This window comes from Oreochromis niloticus, linkage group LG20 (assembly GCF_001858045.2).
Source record: "Oreochromis niloticus isolate F11D_XX linkage group LG20, O_niloticus_UMD_NMBU, whole genome shotgun sequence".
Taxonomy (NCBI): Eukaryota; Metazoa; Chordata; class Actinopteri; order Cichliformes; family Cichlidae; genus Oreochromis; species Oreochromis niloticus.
The window spans coordinates 8,211,396-8,234,862 of NC_031984.2; the positions used below are offsets into that span (position 1 = coordinate 8,211,396).

General features: G+C 40.5%; 1 protein-coding gene across 1 annotated transcript; it reads right to left on the minus strand.

Annotated features, from left to right (window-relative positions):
• Positions 1–2,176: 2,176 nt before the first annotated feature.
• Positions 2,177–22,808, minus strand: c1qtnf12 (C1q and TNF related 12). Its single transcript, XM_005448403.4, has 8 exons — positions 21,719–22,808; positions 11,402–11,506; positions 11,161–11,272; positions 10,806–10,990; positions 8,667–8,775; positions 6,917–7,010; positions 4,848–4,926; positions 2,177–4,764 (listed from the first exon to the last, which is right to left on the minus strand). Exons 1-8 carry the CDS (start codon positions 21,896–21,898, stop codon positions 4,666–4,668), a joined length of 963 nt encoding a protein of 320 aa, XP_005448460.1. The 5' UTR covers positions 21,899–22,808; the 3' UTR covers positions 2,177–4,665.
• Positions 22,809–23,467: the final 659 nt, after the last annotated feature.

A 23,467-nucleotide genomic window follows, 5' to 3' on the forward strand; every position in this document is an offset into this window, starting at 1 on the left:
CTGAGTCCAATAAAACATTAAACTTGGGATTGAGAACATAAGCTCATCAGTAAAGTGTTTACTGAGGTTACAGACTGAGCGAGCCGAACCCTGCTTACCCATTCACCTACATGTAACTGGACTTCTTTTGTGATCAAAGGTGTCGCCTACCATTAGATAAAAAGTGCATGTTAAGAAGAGAGTGCTTTGGAACAGCCACATAGAGCAGCCACATACTGAATCCACTGAATATAACCTCCCTCAAAGCATCTTTTACACATTTCTTTAAACTGCTGTAAAGACCAGGCCCATATCATAGGTCACAAACGCCTTAAATAATGAGATTTGTTCATTCTTGGTTAAAAAGGCTTAGAAAGTGGGGGAACAAACTGCAGGATGGGCCTGACTTCACTTTAACTCATAGTGCATTGCATTGTTCACATGAAAATTTCCACAAATAGCCAAGTAACGAATGGAAAAAGAGAGCTTAGACATTTAGTACCTCCTCTCTCACCTCCTCATAGCTGACCAATCACTGAAAGAGGCTGGTTATAAAGAAATATTCAATCAGTGGCTTTAGAAACACATAGACATTTTTTTAACAGTGTAGAGGTTTCAGAAGTAATCCAATGTGCAGTTTGAACACTACATAAATCCAGCTAATGTCATTTTATAAAGTTCTTACACTCCGGAAAGACTTCAGAGCTTTCAGTTGTCTGGATTAAAATCTGATAAACATATCCTTTAGTTGTTTTAAAGAAGCTGTACTAAGAGGGATTTGCGTAAAGCCATCACCCAATGAGTCATTGACTAAGGTAGAGGAATCTCATAATTAAGGCCTCATTAAAGCTACACAGCCCAACTATGTTGGTTTACAGGGCAGACAGGAACCTCAGAGATTCACAATGGGGCCTTTCATAATACCTCACTTAGGGGAAAAGAGAAAAAGCAGTTGCTCTTAGCATTTGGGCAGATGTAATTGCAATCACTCAGCTTGTCTGATGCTGATAATGGGGCGATGGGAAATTCCTGTCAGAGTCGTGGCGCAGGCTGGTTTCGCAACCACTTTGGCAGGCTCCGTGTTCCACTGCAGGGCAGCGAATGCGTTACGGCATGCTCGCATAGCTGTCATTAAACACATTTTGAAAAAAAAAAACATAAGACAATCAAAACTCACAAGTGTGTGCCACTCTCCTGCTTCTTGAGCAATGAAAAGGCAAATATTATATCGTCTGTCATCCCTGCACAGTTAAACCTGTTGACAGACTACAGCTTATGAAAAAATGGAAAGTGAGTATGCTGCAGCAATCCCACTCACCTAATACACTCAATAAATCCTGGCTGTGTTATTTTCAGCGTCTTTATTCCTCTTGACTGGCAGAAAATTAAATTGTGGGGAAATAAGAACAAATATTACGTGGTACCTAAAAATGTTGGTCAGCTCATTTCTAAATAAAAATGTAATGTTTGTTTTCCAAATTTTGGGTGTGCTTCTTCAGCAAGCAGCCTATTGCTGTCTGAAATGTGTGCTACAGTAGGTGGCTGGAATAGCACATGGGTGCGACGTTCTTGTGGTCGGTCCTTGGGTACAGTATGTGACAGTTGGCATGTCAGCAATGCTTCTTTGAAAAGCCTCTGTTATAAGATGTTCATGCAGTGATGCTAACAACCTCATTTCACTGGCTGGACGTGCATTTGTGGCTCGTGAGACCACCCAAGAAACAATATGCTCATATCAAAGCTTTTTAATAAGCACGGCAAGAGTAGCAATAAAGACCTGATTTATCAGGATGTTATGAGGGACAGCAGCTATCTAGTTTCAATTAAACTAGACACTCGAGGAAAACAAAACACGTGAAAAGTAGCCTGGACAAAACAGCCATTATATTTAGCTCTCAGGGGGGCATTAACCTGAATGTTGTGTAGTGTCTTTGGCAGTTTTAGCAGGTAAATGCAGCCGTTTACTTGGCAGACTGCCATACTGTTTGCAGAGGTATTTGAAATATTTCGAGTATTTTACAATTCAAATAAAGGCACAGAGGCATGAAAAGCTTTGTTGTATTGCAGAGAAATAAAATATAAATTCTGATAAAGAATTTCTGAAATGCAGATATTGATAATTTTCCACACATCTTAAGCAATCATTGACTATAATCTTGTAAGGGGCTCTTTAAATTATGTGCAGACACCATGTGGCAACATTTTAAAGAGTTTTATTTCAATTTACAGAATATTTTAATTAAAAAATAGTAAAGTTATCTTTTAATTCTGTGGTTTCCTGTATAGATTATGGCATAAACTGTGGATCTCAAACATAAATATCAAATTTCAATTCTTCCCAAACTTACTAATATATCAGTTATGATAAATTACAAACATGTATTTGTCAAGAAAATCATAAAATACAAAAAAAAAAAATACTTAAGGTTTGTAAAAGATAAAACATAGGGGACTGTATAAAAAATCTTAGTTCATCCAAACATTGTTCTACTTAATCTTTAAAAAGCTGTAAAAACACAATATTTTACAGGGAAACTGGAGTATATTAATTTCCTTATACACTAACTGACCTATAAATGCATTGCATTGACCATTCCAGGTGTAAACAGGAAGCAGAAGAATGGTTGCTTCAGAGTGAGATCAAAAATGGCAAAAAGAGTAAGCCTTTGACTGACAACGGTGGTATTAAGGTGCTCGTGACATGACATTAAAAACTAATTATTTTATTGGCATTTGTCGCAAACAATATGGACACATATCCAGGTGGTGGAAATGGAGTATCCACACAAGGTGGATGAGATCACAAACTTTTAACTTCTTCCCTCTCAGATGAGTTGAAAATAAAAATGCTCAGCAGTATTTGCAAAACTCTTGTTTCTATAGTCTGAAAGGCTAGGTGTCAACCACAGACTGTATATGAAATATGGATGTAGTCAGACACTGGTTACGAAAGACTCATTTTGACAGTCAAGTTTTTACCATCACCAATAGAAACTGACTATGCTGCACATGAATCTGTTGTTCTTAAGCAACTGGCATTGTTGTGTACTGGTCACCACACAGAGCTTTGCAGACCATTGTCTACATGTTTTAGCTATTTGCTGTCACCAGAGGGCAGCTTGTGCTGTTTTTGGACCTTCCGCCAACCACAGAGAAGACCAAAGTTACAACATACAAAGTGTTGAAGTGAAACTGTTACAGTGTTACAAACAATGAAAAGTGTCTAATGCAGCCACTGTTTGATATTTGATGGGGGGTTTGCTATTCCTACTCTTTCTTCACTCCCTTTCCTTTTTTCAGCCAATCAGCATTCTGCTTATCTGTTACATGCTGATGGCTTTTCTCAAGGACTCCAGTCAAGCATACACAAAGTCCTTCACTCAGTTTAGCAATATACCTGCACAAATGGACATGAACTATGAATTGGTAGTATAAATTCCTTTTCAGCAAATAAGAATACGCTGCATAATCCCCCTTACTTTAAAAAAAGACTTAACAGTTTATTCATATATATCACCTGAATTTAGCAATTGAGAACAAATATCTGGAAACTGCTTACAGAAGTCATAGAATAAGAGAGTGGAAGACCATTCTCAGAGATACTTCTTTGCCAAGAAAATTTGTTGCCCCCCTGCTGGCCATCAATAGAATGCAGTTTAAGATACGTGGTACTTTCATTTCTTAAACATCCATTTTTAATATACAGTCTATGGTATTAAATTGGTGACATTTAGCCACAGGGATGTTAAAATTTGGGTGTTAGCATTTGTTAACTGGCACTAAAATTATGTCATAAACAAAACTGTGGGACAAGTCAAATTACCATCTGAAAAGTTCAGGAATTACAGATGAAATTAGCTTACATTCTATTCAGGAGCAAAAAGTTAATTTCATGGCATTATTGTTGAAATATTTAACTCAAAAATCATAAATGTCAACATCACTGTAGAGGAAAGGTCAGAGGATCACCAAAATTTGTGGGATTGTGGGTCTGCGGAAAATGAAACTCTATACAACTAATCCATCCTCTCACCGCTGAATATTTCAGTCTTAACTGATGCTAAAATGGCTAAAAATGCAGCAACAGTTATGATACAATATCACACGAGGCCTGTCTACTGAGCATATTTTAACTGTCCAGTGTACTCAAGGAGTCTATGTACCATATAATATAATAAAACTGGATTTTAATCCAACAAAATTATAGTTCATGAGTGTTTAGACAATATATAGAAAAGACAAAAACATGAATGTCAATATACATAAAATGCACAAATTTACTATTTTGTGTTCCCTAGCTCTTTCAACCACTACAGAGAACATAAAAAAATCTTGGTTTACTGCAAAGGTCTTCAACAACCATGAAAAATATACTGTAACAAACATATTCTCCATTTTATTTTCAGGTTATTCTATCTGTGAAGCAACATGCGTCCAAGTTCCTGGGGGGGAAGTGGAAGTGCGCTGTGAGAAACAAACTCAGTCCATGAGTGCTTCACACTGTCCTTTCACTGACTTTCATCTGACAAGCAGTCAAGTCAATGTCAGCCTTACTTACATCCTTCCTTCAAGCCTCCCCTGTGGTTTGGTCCTGTGTGGTGGTGCTCATAAGCAGTCCATTGAAAGAAAATAAAAAATAAAAGGCAGCAGTGGACAGCTTGGAGGATGCCCTGCTTGTGTTTGAGGCTATACACCAAGCAGCATGCCCATGAAATCTGAACCGTTCTGTATTGTAATGGAAGCACCGGCCGCGTTATCCACAAATATGGAGGTGTACTGCCCAGCCTGTAGAGCAAAAACAAATAAAAATAAGTATTGAAAGAGTCCTGGTTACCTTATGTCTTACTCTTGTGTGTCCCTGAGCTCACCTGCAGCTCCAGCAGTCCCTGCACACTGACAGTGAATATCTTGCTGTTACTTTCCAAGCCAACGATCATCTCCAGTGAACTGCAATCAGATTAAAAAATAACATTTCTGAGTAATTTTCAAACATGTCAAAGCTGCATTCTTTAAGACCCCATTAACTTCATCCAAGTGTAAAAGGCCTTATATTAAAGGGATAGTTAGTCATTGGCCAAATATGCATGCTCACTTTACTGCCAAGTTTTAGATGAGAGGAATTATTCCTTTGACATAGTTTAAGGGTAAACAGGGAAACTATGTGTTGATTGTTTATGCCTATTACCCATGGGCTTGCGGGGTATATTGGTAAAATGTCAGGAAAATCAACTGCTCCAAACTAAAAAAAAAAACAAAAAAAACCTCCGTAAACAATCAAAATGTATTCTCCATACAAATCCTGGATCTGTTTTTTTGAGCCATTTGATTCCACTGATCACATAATAGTCTTTAATAGTATTCAAAATGCTGCCATGTGCCACACGTTCCATGGCAAACCAAAAGCTGACGCAAACTGAGAACTTCACCATCAAAGTAAAAGTTGTGCCAACATTGCAAAGAGTGAAACTTTTACTTTGAAGGTGAACAGTCCTTGTTTCTGGACTGCAGGCACTCTTCATAGTTTCACTACCTCTTGGCGAGTAAATGGCGATTGTTTGCAGATAAGTCGGCATCTTCATGCAAACTACTGGTGACCATAGCAACCTGCTAGGAAACAAAGCAACCGCAAACAGGTTTTTGGTGCCACAGCATGTACCTCTTTGTGACCATTTTTTCCCCAGGGGTTGCCACCAACCTCTAGCATCTTCTCGCCAACTGGTTGGGAAATATGTATTTTTCATTTGTGAACTGCGCTTGCTATATGGCTGCTGTCCAGCCTTTAGGCCTGTATTATTCAAGTCTTAGCTAGCTGCTTGTGGCAGCTTCACATCCATGATACAGTTGTTTGAATAATCTCAATCTTCTTGTTTGACTCTCAGAAAGAAAAGAGCATAAAGACGAGTTTGACCCAAAGGTCAAACTTTTCCTTGAGCAACTGAGCACTCTCAGAGGCTGCACAGATGGTTGTAACATAGCTGCAGCCTTTAACCACACAGTGAGAGCACTGGCTCCTGTTTAGTGGAAAATGATACATTTTTATGGCAAATCAATCATGTTGGCCTTCCCTCCAACTGCCATCACAATGAGCCTCATTTCACATTCTCTGCATTTTCATGAGTGGGAGGGTGAGACTGGCTGGGGCTTTGGCTCGAAAAAGCAAAAGCCAAGCACTCTTTTGGGTTAAGTAACCCATCATAATAATATTATTTATGCATTCCCCTCATTGTACCACACTGAAAGGGAGGCTGTGGAGCTCTGCACAGTCCAGGGGAGACTTCAGGGAACATTTCATTTCAACAGCTTTCACTGACTTTATGTAAATAGAAATTTTGAAATACTGGAAAGAACTTGGATTTGGTATGGTTTTGTAAAAAAATAAAATAAAATAAATGCCCTTCAGGCCCACCCTGTCTGATGCTTCATTATTTGCCTCCCACATCCCAAACTAGAGCACTTCTCTGCTGCGCTGTTGTATGTAACAGGCTGCCTGCAGTGTCAAAGGTGATTCTATAAAGATTAGTTAGGCGACAAGGACGAGGCCTCTAAATGAGAGGACATTTCCTTTTAGAGACCTGTTCTGTTTTTATACAGGAAATGCCAAACTGGTTCCACACAAAGTGTAACAGACAACCCCTTTTACAGCTCGTAACTTCTGGTGAAAGTTAAGGAAGCATTAAACACCACTAAAATATGACTGTGAGAGGAGAAAAACCAAACGTAAATTGACAAAACAAGAATCTCAAAAATGCAAAGGATGGCTGTAGTAATATTGAAACCTACTCAAGATTGATTTTATTTGTGATCGATGGCGATATTATTTACTAACGTGCCAAAACTACGTTGTTACAAAGATTACGTGGATAATTTGGGGGGATTTAGGGGTGAGTCTGCAGGAGACTGAGCTTCAGTATATTTAACAACCTTACAGGATACATACGTGTATCTGTGGCAGAGGGATTCGATGCAGATCAACACCCGAACATTGTCCCTGGCCTTAAGCTGGCTCTTGCTCCTCTTCACCTCGTTGTGATCTGTAAAATGGTCAACGATAAAATAAGATAAGACAGCAAGAGTTACAAAAGTAGCCAAAACATCAAAGAGAGTCTATAAGGTTAGAACAGGTTAAAATACAAGACAAAGACGAAACAGCATAGGTCAGTAAGGTTAAAACTACACTTGAAACAAGAAAAAACTCTTAACATTTCAAGATTGAAGTGCAAAGGTTATGAAAAAAAGGAAACTTTACAAGAAAAAGATGGTAAATTTGTGGGGATGTCATTTTTGCTTATGAACGTGTTACTTTAATCTTTTTCTCTGACATTTTACCCCCATTTTTTTTCTTTCAACAGACGTAATATGTCATTTAGCCATTCTTATATTTTGCTTGTTTTACGTTATTGTATTTTTGCACAACTCTGTTGCTTGTGAAGCTCGCACACAAGAATTTCACTCGCATGTACTGTACCAGTGTACCTGCACATGTGACGTGACAATAAAAGTGATTTGATTTGATTTGATTTGATTTCAATAAAAAATGATCATCACATAAAGGATTACCGAGATTTAAGTTATCCTTTAAATATGTAGGAGTCTTAAAGAAATCTTAAAATGAATTTTGTTAGCCTTCAGTGTTAGCGTTAGACGGACATGCACCCCGCCTTTCAACCTGTGACAGCTGGGAAAGGCTCCCGTGCTCTGCAACCCTAAGTTGGATAAATGGTTAAGAAAATGGGCCTCACAGTATGTATATATATCCTGTAATAACCTTCTTAATTATAAACAGGCAATTAAAGACTGGATTTCCACACATAAGGGTTCAAATCAACTTTTATAAATTAACTTTTTAGGGATTTATAGTTGCAATGATACATCAGTTTAGTCTAGTGTTACGGTTTCAGCCACACTATTTACTGTAGCTCAAACATTTCCCACTACTCCTAATTTAGACATTAAACAAACGGTGGATTAATGGTGAAGTGGTGACGCATTTATTACAAGCTAACACCAATTCTTAAAAATCCATCTATAAAACAAAGCCAAGGATCATTTTTTTCATTTCTGACAATGGGCCAGATTTCAAATATTCAAGGATCAGAAGATGATAAGATGACAATGAAGTGGTGAAACGAATGAGACGCTACTTTTTATTTGCACTGGACATAAAATCATATCGTTAGCTTCATAGCATAATTGCCTAAGTCACCTTGACCAGACAATGACTTAGGCACTTATGCTATGAAGCTAACGATATCACAGCTTCTTATGGCATGAGAAGTGGTTCGTCAAACAAACAGAGCTTGTTTGGGTGTTCTGTAAACAGTCTCTGCTTCAGCGAGGTTTCAATGATCTGTGATTTTAAACCCTGTTTTCCCCAGTAATCTCCAGTGTTTCCAAACTGATAGGGAGTCAAATTTTTACACCTTTAACTTGAATGTATAAAATTATGTATATATATATGTGTGTGTGTATGAACTTGATTAGAATCAAGGCTTCTTTTCTTATCACAAAACTGTGATAAGCATGAAGCAAAAGCATGAAGAGGAGAATCGAAGCATGCCCTCACTCCTTAGTGAAGGTCTAATCATCCAGGGCCAAGACCTATCTGGGTGGACTATTAGTGAGCAGGGGCTTTAAGGCTTTGCTATATGTACAGTAATAAGCTTTATAGGAAAATTACTGTGATTTACCAATGTGGACATTAGCAGAGAACTGGTAGATCCCTGTGATGGGAGCTGTGAACCTCCCAGTTGACTGGTCCATTCCCGACCCTCTGAGGAAAGCTCCTTTAGCAGGCGGCTGGAAGCACAGGAAAAAAAAAAGATTGATAATGGATATATTTTATGGCAACAGTACACAGGACCACAAAATAAAGGCCCAGCTATACAGAGCACTAAGTATGTCTTCTGTGTGTGCTTCCAGGGCACTTTAGCAGAAACAATCCTACAGCCACTGCCCTTTCTGCCCGTTCTCATCGCTGTGGCACGATTGTGACAGAACTGCTTCCATGGCTCATTTATGCACAAGGTGTTGCATGGATTATGGCATTAATGAGACAAGGCTGTTCCATTCTTCATATGGAGGGTTACTGATGTGAAGGAGCATAAGCTATTTTCGCCTGTTCCGTTATCCATATGGGGTCGCCACGATGGGTAGCAACACATGTTTGATTTGGCAGATTTTTTTCTTTACGCTTCCTGATGCAACCCCAAAGGAATTTGTGTCTCCTCCCCAAATCAAACCAGGGATTTTTCACTCGTTACACAAATGTGCAGCTACTAAACCTAAATGCTGATGTAGCATGGGAACGCTGAGGACCAGGCAGGAGGAGAAGAGCAAATCAAAGTGATAAATAGGAGATTGCTGGTAGGAGTGGGGACTGCTCCCGGCCATCTTGATAGACTGTGAACTGTGTTCCCATATGGGCTGGATTGATTCATCCACTTTTTTGGCAGGAATTTAAAACACGCTTAACTGGCAGTGACTATTGGTTATTTTACCCTCCCTTTATATACCACTGTTTTTAGTCATTTTTATTATTTGGGTTCTAATGCAACAGTTCCATAATTTATTTTTGGATTATACTGAAGTAGCACTGCATGATTCCCACTTCAAAATAATTTATCTTACACTGGGCCTTAATGCGGCAGCCCCCAGTTCATTGTTTGAAACAAGCTTTTTCAGCACTTTCAATTCAATTCAATTCCATTTTATTTATATAGTGTCAAATCACAACAACAGTCACCTCAAAGTTCTTTATATTGTATGGTAGACCCTACAATAATACATAGAGAGAAAAACCCAACCATCATATGAACTTCTATGAGTAAGCACTTTGGTGACAGTGGGAAGGAAAAACTCCCTTTTAACAGGAAGAAACATCCAGCAGAACCAGGCTCAGGGAGGGGCGGCCATGTGCCGCAATCGGTTGGGGAGAGACAAGGAAGATATGACACTTCTACTTTTAAGACCACCATCCCTTTAAACCAAAGTTCTTCTGATTGGCTGCTGCTCATAAACAGGTTTGATCAGCGGGCGTTTGTGGCTTCTATAGTTTTTTTGTTTTGTTTTATGTGTGTACAAATATTTGCATTAAAAAATGTTTGAAATTTTAAAAAGAGCACACATTGTGTCACAATTCACACAAAATGTGTTATCCCTGAGCACATGCAGCACATGAGTTAAAGTTTATCACATTTAACACATGGAGTCTAAACCATGAATCTCTAATAAATAGGGCTCCTGGGCCTTATTTTTATCCTTTGCCTCATTGTGTGCCTCTACAGTTCTGACTCTGCAAAAATATTAAAACTTTCCAAAGCCATAGTAACACGTCTTCACTAACATAGCTCTGTGTTTGCATGTTTAATAGTTTGCAGAGCCCAATGCAAGCTCCTCCAGCCTTGTCAGCTAGTCCTAACTGGGCATAGTTCTTCCACTACAGCATGCTGTTTCAAACAGTGTCTATTTCTGTCCTCTCCACACTTTATTCCAAGTCTGAGACAGAGTGCCTTTTGTAAGCTGCCCAGAGAGTGATGTGTAGAATAGAAAAAGCTGATATTTTTGACCAAAGAGGCAGTCTGAGTCTTGGAGTGGCACTGCATGCTTTGCCAGTGCCAGTTACCAGTGAGGGGATGATCCCCTCATAATTCTCCCACATGCAAAGTAAGCAGTGATTAGCAAACACTTACTCTTTCAGGGTTACGACAGAGAAACAAAATGTTAAACCCTGCAGAGGATGGTTAGCCAAAACTTGAGTTTTTCAGCCGCAAGCAGGGAACAAAGCTGGACCAATTCATAAATATTTACTCGGTTTCAAACAAACTTACTGTCTGAAAGTTCTGGAGCTCCACCAGAGTCTTCTTGTCGACCACTACGGGTCCCTTGAGCTTGCAGTGGAAAGCTTCTTCTATTCTGCGGTACGAGGTCATCCCCTCCAGGGTGAGGATGGTTGTAGGTAGCTGGCTGGGGCTGGTTTGTCTGTCCAAGGCTGCTGTTCGCCTCTCTGTAGCCTCTGACAGAAACATGCCCAGCACACAGTGATTCAAGAGGAATTTTTAAACTATTCTCTCAGGATTAAATTGTAATAAGAAAGGTATATAACTGCAAGATGAAGAAAAGAACAACCTTGTATCCCAAAAAAGAGAATAAATGAATTGGGATGAAAAATCAACAGGCTTCTACCTTTAATCATCTCTTTGAACTCCTGCAGGAGAACTTCCTGGGTTACTTGAGCCCCAGGAGAGCCAGGAGGACCCTGGGGACCTGGAGGACCTGGAGGACCGGGTGGGCCTGGCTAATGGAAGACAGAGACACAAAAAATATTCATGCATCCAACGTAGCATTAAAAAATGTGTACATATCATGGCTTAAAGTGAACATTTTTGAATAACTGTGGGATGAATAGCCTATCTGCTGGGTTTACCAGTGGTCGTTTACGTTTGCGACATTTTCCAGGAAAGTTTCCAACGGGTCGTTTCACAAAGTCCATCCATGATCCCAGTGGATCCACCCTCTGCTGATCAGAACCCTGCACCAGAACAGAAGTCTGTATAAGTTATTAGCACAGCATGAGTGTCGACTCATAACGTCATGATTGCAATCTACGCGGGCCCTCAAGATTTCAAGTCAGACAAACCGTTAAAAAGTTTATTCTGTCTATACGATAATCATAGATTTTATAGTTAGATCATTTTGGTCATTTTGGTCTTGCTCAGTCAACTGCAAAGCTTCTCAACTGCCCATCAGTCACCATCGTCCTCTGAAAGCTTTACCTTGTGCTTATTTTTTCATTCCAGATAATTCACTCGTGTGCCACGTCACTTCTTATTTTGCCCAACAGGCTGGAATGAATGTAAACAAACCTTGTTAAGTGTAGTTTTTTTTTCTTTTCAGCACATGAAAATTTCCATGAGCACCCTGGTGAAAAATGAGTCTGCCTGTCTATGTGTGATGTCGATTCTGTGGACCGCAAGCCTCAATTACTGTAGTTTATAACAACATGTCAAAGTGGCCAACACTTTCCCCCTCACTAAAAGACAAACCAGTATTTTTTTATTAATACTGCTCATTAGATCTAATGATGGAAAATTTAATAAGTAAGATGGCATGAATATAGTATATAAACAAAGGGTGGTGTGTTTTCGAATCAGGGTGTATGTTCTGAAATAACTAATTGGTAAGAAATTGCTGTTTAGGTGAGTGAGATCTCACGGGGGAGATAAGAAAGAAAGAAGTCCTCTGGATGAAACATTTTTATACGTAGTGCTACTATTTGCTTGTTTTCATTTTGCTATAAAAATGTGAGACTGAATGACTTCCAATCACAGCAAGCTCACAAACTTACCCTAACCCTTCCCCAAATGTCAAGAGTCTTCAGCTGAGATGGAAGAGGAGATAAAGACGAGCCATGAAGGTGAGCTGTCTGAAATGGAATTTGTTTAGGTTTGGCAGCGGGACACGGATCACTTATCTGCTAAACCAACATGCCCCTTTCTTCACTGTTAAAGACTTGCATCTTGTTCCACCGCAACAGAGTAAATCCTTGTGTCTTTTTGTTACGCTGGAATAAAAAACTGTTTCATGTTTGGGGATTTGCAGCACACACACTGCTTTTCACTCTCTGATTTTCTCTTTTCTCTGACATCAGACAAAATAAACCACTTAACAGGCGTTGCATGTCGAACTGATCTGTGTTTTTGTTGCGATTTTGAGGCTTGGAAACAGATCAAAGGGATTGATTTGGTCAAGAATACCTTTACACTACTCACTCAGTACGGTTTCCAAAAAACTGGAGGCCTGTTGGACAAACTTCTTTTTTCTTTGCCAAGTTATTTTTATGATATTCGTTAACATAACAATACTATAAGCTTTTAAGGGAATGTTTAACAAAACGTGGTTTTTTTGCTAAAATATAGATGACGAGATTGATACTACTTTTATTTCCATCTCCTAAATATGAGGCAAACACCACTGGCTTGTTAGTTTATTTTAGCACGAAGACTGAAAACAGAGGGAAACAGTTAATCCAACACTTCAAAAGTAAGAAAATCCAGCAGCTCTAAAGCTCACTGATTCACTGCCAGCTCATCACATATGAACATGTCACATTATTTTCAATGTGCATGGTTCAGGCAGTTTTAGTATCTGAGCCCAGTATTGGAACCAATCAGCTAGTCTCAAATATTTTGGGGCTCGGAATGGATAGAGATGGGAATGAAAACCTAAATTGTTTACAGACAATCATCTTCATGGCATAGCCTTTCGTGCTCTGTATCCAGATTTCACCTTCATTCAACTACAGGCTGCTCAAATGTGACTGGTGGCTATTTCTCGAACCTAATACAGACTAACAAACATGCTCATATTTGGATGTCTGTTTATAGAGATTATTCTACACCTAAACAAATGGTTTTATTTCTAGACTGAAAAGTGAAAACAAACCTTACGTTGACCTTAGAGGGGAAAAAAGAATCCAAAAATAGGACGCAAGTCTCGGTTCAATTCTGCTTTATCGATATAAAATATGAAGCAAATGACAAACAATCCTCCCAAGGAACTTTATATTGTCAGGTGAAGATCCTACTATAATGGAGAGACGCGCAAAAGAGAGAGACAACACGCACCTGGCAACAGTGGGAAGGAAAAACTCCCTTTTAACAGGAAGCAACCTCCAGCAGCAACACGCTCAGATTGGAGGGGGCAGCCCTCAGTCGCACTGACAGTGACAAATTTATGCCATCATCTCCTAACATACATCCAGTCATGCTCTTTTAAACAAAAAATACTCCCATAATAAAATATATAACGATATCTTTTTTTAATTAACAAAAACCAAACAAACAAAAAACACGATTTCTATAAATTATTTCATCTCTGCCCTCCAGTAGACTGGTAACCAGTCTAGGGTGTACCCCACTTGTCACCCTATGACAGCTGGAGAGGCTCCGGTGCTTAAAAAAACAAATATAGCTGAGCTTAACAGGTCCCGGACTTTCCGATAGAGCCAGATTATATCTTTCCAGTCTATATACTATGCTATGTTAACCACCTGCTGGCTGTAAGTTTGATTTATAAATCTGTCAAACTCTCAACAACAAAACAATATCAGTGTAACATACCAGCTCTGTGAGCTTGGATAAATACTATAAATCAACATGCTGACGCTGGAGCTGTAGACAACTCAGTACAATCTGAAACAGACCCACGATGAGATGATGAGGCGAACCAGCAGGCTCTCAATTGAGAAAAAGTAAACACTTAACATTTGTTCTTGGTCAGTGTCAAAGATATAAAACTGTTAATTTGGCCCACACATGTGCCCGGTAATTACACCTCTTATCATTGCCAGGAAATCAGCCATGCTCTGAGCTTGGCATCCTCTTTAATACACACCATTGCAATTAAACCATTAAACCCTTGCCCTGAAGGATTTTCTGTGCTCAAAGAAGAAAGACTTTGACCACGGTAATTATTACCTTCATTTCTAAGCTAAAATATAACAGCAAATCACTGTATAAATAATTTAATCATCAACTTTAGAAACTTTTTTCTATAAAATATACTGTGCTCTCTTTGTCTGTTTCTACTGTCAGTAAATTGCATCACTTGCCAAAAATTGTCTGATTCATTGCATGCAGCTGGGTGTCTGTCTCAACCGAGAACTTCAAAGACTCCACACATGCAGACATGAAAACCATATTGCTGTATGACAAAGAACAACCTGTCGAAAGGCCTTCAATCTCTCACTCGCTGCTGTGCTGTAAAGTAAACTATGGATTCCCTTGCATAGCTCAGTATCAGCACGTATAGGTCACGAACAAAGTGGCGAGGGAGTGGATCCAGGTATCAGTCGTGGAGTTGATGAAGAACACCGGGGCTCTGGCTTTGATCACCGCTGATGTGTGAGTGCCTCAAAGTGGCCTCGTCTCTCAGCGGGTATGAGCACACGCCTTTCCAATGCAGACCATGAGAATGTGTCAGGTATTCTGTCTGAAGGTGGGAAACGTTAAATCTTTTAGACAGTGTTTATCCTGGTCGATGATGGGGCTCTAAATCACGTCTCATTACTCAGACTCTCATCTTAAGAATGTAAAGCCTAATATCTATAGGTGGAAGAAGTCTTTTTTTTTTTTTTACTAAAGCAATGATGCAACAATGTTAATTTAATCCATTAAATTATGATTTTAATTGTTTCTGGCAAAGAAAATATCAAATCCATCTCAGCGATTTTAAAGTTCACAAATGGCTTATGACTATATCTTATTTGTTAGGCTAAAAAACAATATAATTCACTCTTCTGAGTTTTCTGTACAGATTAAACAAGTTACCTTGTTTCCCCTGCTACTATCTTTATGTTAATTTCAACTTGTAGTTGTACAAGCATGAATGCATAGTCATTTGGGGATTTTAATTTGAGCAGTTCTTGGCCAGCACGGTGATGCAGTCATTAGCACTGTTAGCACTGTTGCCTCACAGCAATTAGGTCCTGACTTCAACTCCAGTATCTCTCCAGGGCCTCTCTGTGTGGAGCTTGTATGTTCTCCCTGCAGGTTTGCGTGGGTTTTCTCCGGGTACTCCCACTTCCTCCCACAGTTTGGGTTCGGTTAATCTGTGATTCTAAATTGCCAAGTGTAAATTGAGTGCAAATCGTTGTATGTCTCTCTGTGTTGGCGATCCGTCCATGTTGTACCCTCCCTCTCACCCTATGGCAGCTGGGATAGGCCACAGCCCCTCTGCGACTCTGATAAGGATACGTGGAAGAGGCTGGATGGGGATGCTCTTCATCTTTAATGACTTTTATAAAGAGGAATTGTTGCACAATTTTGACTTTATTTTGGGTTTTCTCTAATCTAATATTCATACACTCACTTAGCGGTAATGAAGGTTCTATAAAGTCTTTTAATGCGACAAGGCAAGGCCTATAACCTTTTTCATTACTGATCATGATTGATTGTGACTGGTAGTTTTTCTTCACCGGCATAAAAAAGGTGTGTTTGACAGCACTCGTTGGACTGACCAATAGTTCATTTTTTTTGCAGTGTAGGAACAAAAACCACTTGAGTATGTTTAGGCTAATTTCTCTAAACAGACATCTGAATGTGCAGAAAAACAAACTGGTACTAAAAGCTGTTCTGTTTTGTTTGTTCTTAGAACAATGGGAAAGTCGAAGCAACTTCAAACAACTGTAGGTGAGTACACGTTATTCTAATGTGCCACCACTTTGCCAAGGACTGGACTTGCATCATCGTGGAATGAGAGGATCCCGACTAAATAAGCAGGCCCTGCTCCAAAATGAACACCTTCAGGTTTGACCTGAAATTTGGTCACCCACACAAAAACTGACCAATTTGGCCACAATCACAAGAGGTATGATGGGAGGAGTTAAGGTGAAGTTTTCAAACCTAAGAATACTACAGCAGCAGGGATGTAGGGTGGAGGTAGTGTCATGCTATGGTGCTGTTTTGCTGCCTGTGGTACTGGTACATTGCACAAAAGTAACAATACAAAAGTTTACATCTTATAAGTAAAATGCTTGCATCCAATATTTTGCCTAGAAAAGAGAACTTTTAGTTCATTTATTTATAGGTTATTTATTTATTGAAATTTGGTAGCTATAGTTTGGCTTAGCATAAAACTGGGAAACAGAGAGAAACAGCTAACATTGCTGTGTCTTAAGATACAAAAGTTTATCTGCAAGTAACTCTAAAGCTCATTCATTAATGCATAATTTGATCTTGTATTATAAAACAAGACAAAATCAAAAGCCTGGCTAGCTGTGCTTCATGTCTCTAGTCATCAGCCTGAGCTAAGCGACCCAGCTCTAAATGGCAGAGAGAAAGAAATCCTGTAAGAAATCCTGTAATTTATATTTCATAATATTGTTAAGTAAAGCTTGTCAGTGTTTTAGGATTAAGAATAAAAATACCTGTTTTCAGTGTATGTGTTACCATTATGTAAGCGTTAAAGCTGATGCATTAGTTATTTATAGAGAAATGAGAAAGAGGCAACTTTTCTGATTTCATCAAAAAGTAAGTGTCTATTTTGCATGAGAACAATTTTTTAAAATATCTTTATTCTTTTCTATTTCTTTTTCAAATTGGTAGTTTTTACTGCTTCATGTTCAAAATCTTTAACAGAGTGAAGTAAAAAGCACAATAGTTGCTTCTTAAACCGAATAAAGTTGAGTACGAAGCAAACAAACTTCAAATACTGAAGCGAAACTGCTTAAATATTGTGCAGTACTTATTATTTGAGCAAATATACCAAATCATTTTCCACTGCTTGTGCCTGGTATCCATGGCTTACCATAAGAGTGAAGATAGATGGTTTTATTAACCCGCAGCATGGTGAGTTTAGAGCTTTTGGATCAATTAGTGGATCAGTTGTGATGATTGTTGATCATTCGCAGAAGCCTATAAGATTTTATTATCCACAGAAGACCGACCTGGGCCTGCACAAATAAATCTTCTATATGTGCCGCTTTAAATGTGTTTGTCATGTAGTTTGGGGAAAATTAAGTAGAATTTATTTGAAGCAATAAAACGGGAAATATTTCCCTGGGGCAGCGTGCCACCAAAAACACAAACACAACTGTTAAAACATGTCTCTGGGGCTGCAACCAGATACTGAAACTCTACTCTTCTGCAAGCAGCTCCTGAATTCTTCCGTGTGCGTACAGCTGAACTTATCTTATTTTCACTTCTGCCTTATCTGTTTTTCTACCTGCTCGTACACACTCGACAACATGAAACATTTTGCTGATGATAAAAGTGTTGCGCATGCAGGTTTAAGGTTGGACAGGATGATTAAGAGTCATCTCTAATCCCTTGTTTTTACATCCCTGCACTGCTCCCTGTGCAGTCATCCATGCATGGGTGGAAGGGCCTTACGCTGGGCTAACACCACCCCAGAAGGCAGGGATCCCCAGGCTGTGTGGGACGAGGGGATCCTGCTAACCTGCGTGCATCTCAGTTGTCATGCATCCGCCCACGTGTTCCCCACCGCTGCACTTCACAGACACAGATTGATTCGAAGATTTATCACTGAAGAGGTAAATACAGTTAAGCATGCAATGTTGACTCGGTTCTCTGCACACTGTGTTATTACTCAATTGGCAAACACAGTGTGCAAAACATAATTACTCTATCACACAGGGGCATATTTGGAAGTGTAAATTAAATGTAGTTATTATATAATGATAAGGCCAAACATTCTTCTCATAATATGTCCTGATTTTTTTCTAACTGCCTCTTTGTTGTCTCAACAAAGTTGCACTTCTAGCATACGAGAGAAAGTGAATAAATTTGTGTTTATGCTCAAGACAATCTCAGCTTCCTCTTCATATAAAAAAGCAATCTAAGCTGAAAGACACTTTGATCGTTGTGTCACATCTGTTTTGTGTACAAATTATAGCTTTGAAATTGGAAGTGAGTGCTCATTTTCCCTGTGGTAGGTAAAATGAGCTGTTGAAAAGCATTACCGATGCTGTGCCATTGCAGATCACAGTTTGCCACTTCACAGTAAAAACTCATGAGATCTTCCTCTTTTTACATGATTCCAATATTGTTCTGGACTATGTTATATAACCACTTACTAGGAATGCTAGTGACTAATTTACAAGTCACTTGAATGCGAGAAAAGAGTCAAAATTTAGCAAAACTGAATCTGTCCAAGGAGCAATCTGGCCATGTTCTGCCGTTTATCCAGTTTTCGGTCGTAGGGGCAGCAGTCTAAGTAGACAAGCCCAGACCTCCCTCACACCAGCCACTTGTCCCAGCTCATCCGAGGGAACATCAAGACATTCCCAAGCCCGCTGAGAGATATAATCCCTCCAGTGTGTCCTCGGTTTCTAGCTAGCATTGTTAACACAAACTAACATTGACCTGGGTAGTCATTATATTAAAGGTACAATAAAAAATAGGTAGAGGGGCTGCTCCTCCACATTGAAAGGAGCCAGATGAGGGTGTTCGGACATCTGACTAGGATGCCTCCTGGAAATCTGAGGCAGACTCAGGACCCGCTTGGGAACGTCTCGGTGTCCCCCTGAATGAGCTGGAGAAGGTGGCTGGGGTGAGGGAAGTCTGAGCTTCTCTGCTGAGAGTGCTGTCCCCACGACTCAAACCCAGACAAGCAGCAGAGGATGGATGGATGGATGGATGGATGGATGGATGGATGGATGGATGGATGGATGGATGGAGCTAATCAAAGCTAATCAAACCTTAAGAAATGCATAGCACCAATACTTTGCCTCTTCCTCACTCATATCGGAGTGCACTGTATATGCATCTACATTCTCAGTAATATCATGTCATGATTAATGAGCTCTGCAGTTGTTTTAATCGAAGCCACAGTTGATGAATTTACTGCTGAAGTTCTGGAATAGCGGTTACAGAAACATGACCAACTCATGATAAGAATCAGGCAAGATTAAGGGATTTTTATATAAATCCAGCATCAACCTGAAGCTGCAGACAAAATCCAAATGAAACAGCCGCTCTGTGTCTGGGAGGTGAAAACACAACAGTGTGGTTTATTTTACTGCCCAAGTTCAGATGTAACGCAAAACAGTGTTTGTTATTGGTTTCTTTTTCCCTCTGTTTTATGACTTCATTAGGTTAAATAAGCATAACCTTTTTGACTGTCTAACAGGCTGAAACTAGAGTTTACTGTGGACTTTTCACACCACTGGTGGGAGGTGTGTGCTCTCACAGTGGCCTTGTTTCCTGAGGGACTCAGCTTTGTCTCAATGTGTGGGTTGATCCAAAATGTCCCACACGCCGCTGCATTAATCATCACTACAGATGAGAGAGAGGAAACAAAAACCCTCACCTCAGGCTAAACCCAGCCATTACTCAACACGCCAGGCGTGATGTTTGACTTGACTCCCTCCATTACAGCCATCACAGATCCCTCACTGCGCTCAGCAATGACAGAGTCTTCTCATCTTTAGAGCAGGGTGCACAATAAGCCTTGTACTTTTAACGCACTGTACTAAACCTCTGAGACATGACGGCTCGCAGAGATCACGGTTGTTTGAAATGTTCATCATCTCATTAAAAAAAATCGTCTCACAGCGTAGCTCCACGCCTCACTGTTGTGATCACTTTCAAATGGAAAATCTCCAGAGGAATGCAGGGTTTGACTGCCCACTGCCAGCAGCCCACACACAGGATTGGTCAGATAGAAAATGAATGCCATCATAAGAACTGTTTCCACTGGGCACAAGGGGGAAAAAATGTAAATTTGGAGTGTAAATGTTTGGGTTGTTTGAGAATACAAATTGCTTGCCAAGACAGCTCCAATGGACGTGCTGTTTTCTCTGAGCCCTAACAGATGTGTAATAGGATAAACTAACAAACTACCCAAGACAAGCAAGTTTACCACTTTTCATGATGTGTGGCATGCTTTTTTTTTTTTCTTTTTCTCTATACCCGCCAAAAGAAACCCAGAAAGAGTGGCACTGACAAATGCAACCTTCAATGCAACCACTTCCACAGATGTCACGCTTAAATCTCAGGTTCCATCAGAGGTGACAGTGTTTGGCAAAGACACTGTCGGGCATAACACTGCGTCTTAAGAGTGATTATGCCATTACCCTGTGATTGTGGGAGATGAGATGAAAAGAATGTTAGAGAGGGAGGCACAGGGGGATAATCCTCACAGAGGTGTTCCCTTTCAGGACCCTTTCTATGGGGCTTTGTGAGGGGCTTACACGGCATGCTGCCCCAGTTTTCAGGGCCACACCGCCCCTATCGGATGTCCCAGACACAGCGGAGTCAGGGTAGGCCTGTGAATGACAGCGTCAATGGGCTGGGAACAACATCACCACAGGTCCTATAATACCTCTCCAGCTAACTTTCCCAGGAGTCACATCACTGCCTACAAGGCAATCCAAGAGCAGCAGTGTTTGTGAGGACACCCTGCTCCCTGTGGGACGAGGCAGACCAGCGAGATCCCGGTGGGGTGCAATCTTCAGCAAGATTCAGGGCTGACACAAGGTCATCCTTCATAGCTGTTGTTTTTACTGGGCGAACCAAGTCAAATAAACAGCGCCAGGCCACAACCACCTACAAAGTGTTCTTAGAGACACAAAGAAGACCTCACTGTGTGGTTTCTAGAAGAGGGGGGAAAGGCAGTGGAGGTTACCGCGAGACTGGCTGGTATATAGGGCAGTGAGAGTTACATGAGAATGCCAACATAATGGGTGGGCTGAAAGCAAAACAAATAGCCTGTTGGAAAGTTTCACAAATATGCAACACCAGCAATAAACCAATAAATAACAGAGTCAAGGGCCGACTGTTGCTCCTGAAAATGGAAGTGTACCGCAGCAATGTTGTTATGTAAGCGGGATTCATTTCTAATAAAAACATTGTTCTTGTGTTGAGAGGTTTGTAAATACCTCATCTCACTTTACCGCACCCTGAATTGTTCACATAGGCTGAAACACTGGAGGCAGGCGCCCGCAGCGCACACTAATTGATGCATTGATCAGCCTTTAGATGTCCACATTCCTGGCATGCCTTGGGAAGTCATCTATTACGAGCTTCACACATTTTGGTCCGTCAAACTGTATGAGGCCTGACCTGGCAGGGCACACCTGCCCCGACCTTTGCCACACTTTATTTATCTATTTCTATACAGCCTGTGCTGACAGGCATATGTCACATATCTGCAAGGCGACCTTAAACTAATCTGAAGTCCTAAATATATATTAAAAAGAAATTGCATTGGAATTTACTACCTTGATGGTCCCACCAACTTCTTCGCTGTTGGATAGAGTTGTGTTGTACGTCTCTGTATGCTGTGGAGTGGGCTCCTTTGGCCTCTTCCTCTCCTTCTTGGCATCCACTCCATCTAGAAGGACACACTGGGTCCAGAACACCACAGCCATTACGGCCAGAGGCATAGCCCCACACCACATCTTCACAGCCTTTCAATCAGCACCTGAATCCCTGCAGAAACAACCCGAATCTTCTGGAAGAGGACCAGTCGTGTGGTTGGACGCAAGCTGAAGATGCCCACGAGGCTTACAAACACAAGAGACTGGAGGAATGCAGCTTCAGGGACTCCCTGTCCAAGAGACTGTCAGACTGACTGCTGCTCCCCTCTTGATGAGCTCTGAGCCAGCCCAGCGTTTGCAGGGGCACTGCTAAGTCTAGCCAGACTTCCAGGAGGCTTACTCAACTATGAAATGTGTCAAGCAGAATGGTCCAAGGGAATGACAGATCTGTGGAGATCTGACAGCAAATAAACCCATTAGTGAGATTTTTCACGCTTTCTGCTCTGTTGGGGGGGGTGGAGGTGCTGAAGGGGGTTGGGTTGGGGTGTTGTGGAGGGCACAGGGGGGCAAAAGAAGAGGCTAAGAGGAGGGGCTTCCAAAGCCGAGGGTGGGCTGTAGGGGCTTAGAGATGGATGGCAATATTCTCTTTTCCCTCGCTCTCCCCCGCTGCTTCTTAAACTCAACAATAGGGTCCGGGCTCCAGCAGACTGGTATGGTAGCTGGAAAAAGCTGCAAGATCCACAGAAGTTGGGCTCAGATCAAAAGATGCAGATCAGCATTCAGATCAATCTGCGTGCCAGAACACTGTGCATCCATGGGGATGCCCAAGAGAAGACAGTTGAAGTCCTGTATTGATCTTAGCCGGCCTTATTTTCTCCTTAAAGTGGTTACTCAGGTGCTGCCTACTGACTGCCCCAACAAGTCCATGTGCAGAGATTTAGTGCCCGGTGGGTCTCTTTTTTTCTTTCTTTTTTTTTTTTTTGCCTTGCTCCGCTGCACTCCCTACCTCTCTGGTCCCAGCTGCTCCTTTGCTTTCTGACTGAGCTTACAGGAGGGCTCACAGTGGAGTTTTATCATCACCCATTCTCCCTCCCCTTGTCCTTCTCACTCTCTCTCTCTCTCTCTCTCTCTCTCTCACTCTCCCGCTCTCTCTCTCTCTCTCTCTCCACGTCTCCTTTGACTCTCTCTATTGGCAACCTCAGCTGATTCAGTTCTGTTTTATCTCACTTCTGAAGATCTTCTTGGCAGACAAGTTATGGGATGTGTACAAAGTTGTCTATGCCTCAATACAGGCCTGATTTACCAAAGCTCCAAGCTAGAAGTAAAAACTAATTCATGCACTTTTTTGTGACCTTAAGGCATTATCTTGTGTAATCTGTTGTTTGAAAGTATGCCAGGGACAGAAATCTAGACTGCAGTACATACCAGTTTGTTTTACTCAGTGTTGGTGTTCAATTCTTTGAATACTCCCAGAGGAAAGGAGTAGAAATTGCAGGTTTCACTAAATAATCATGGCTGATGTGAATAAATTACTGGTCTGGGTATTTCTACAATCATTCATCAAAAAGGAATTCAACCCTGCCAGATTGTTTCTAATAAATAACATGTTAGCTCATGAGTGCATACCACATGTTTTATTTATTTTTTTTATTTTTTTCTAACTTAAATTTTTAGACTGCCGTTTCGTTTGTTTGCCAATTTTACATTTTA

What these genes read in the sequence shown, in the direction of transcription:
- c1qtnf12 (XM_005448403.4), bottom strand. Translation starts at nt 21,898, where the DNA reads ATGTGGTGTGGGGCTATGCCTCTGGCCGTAATGGCTGTGGTGTTCTGG. An exon ending in GCAAACGTAAACGACCACTG is followed by an intron (nt 11,273 to 11,401) that starts GTAAACCCAGCA and finishes GTCTTCCATTAG; the next exon opens with CCAGGCCCACCCGGTCCTCC. An exon ending in AGGGACTGCTGGAGCTGCAG is followed by an intron (nt 4,765 to 4,847) that starts GTGAGCTCAGGG and finishes TTTGCTCTACAG; the next exon opens with GCTGGGCAGTACACCTCCAT.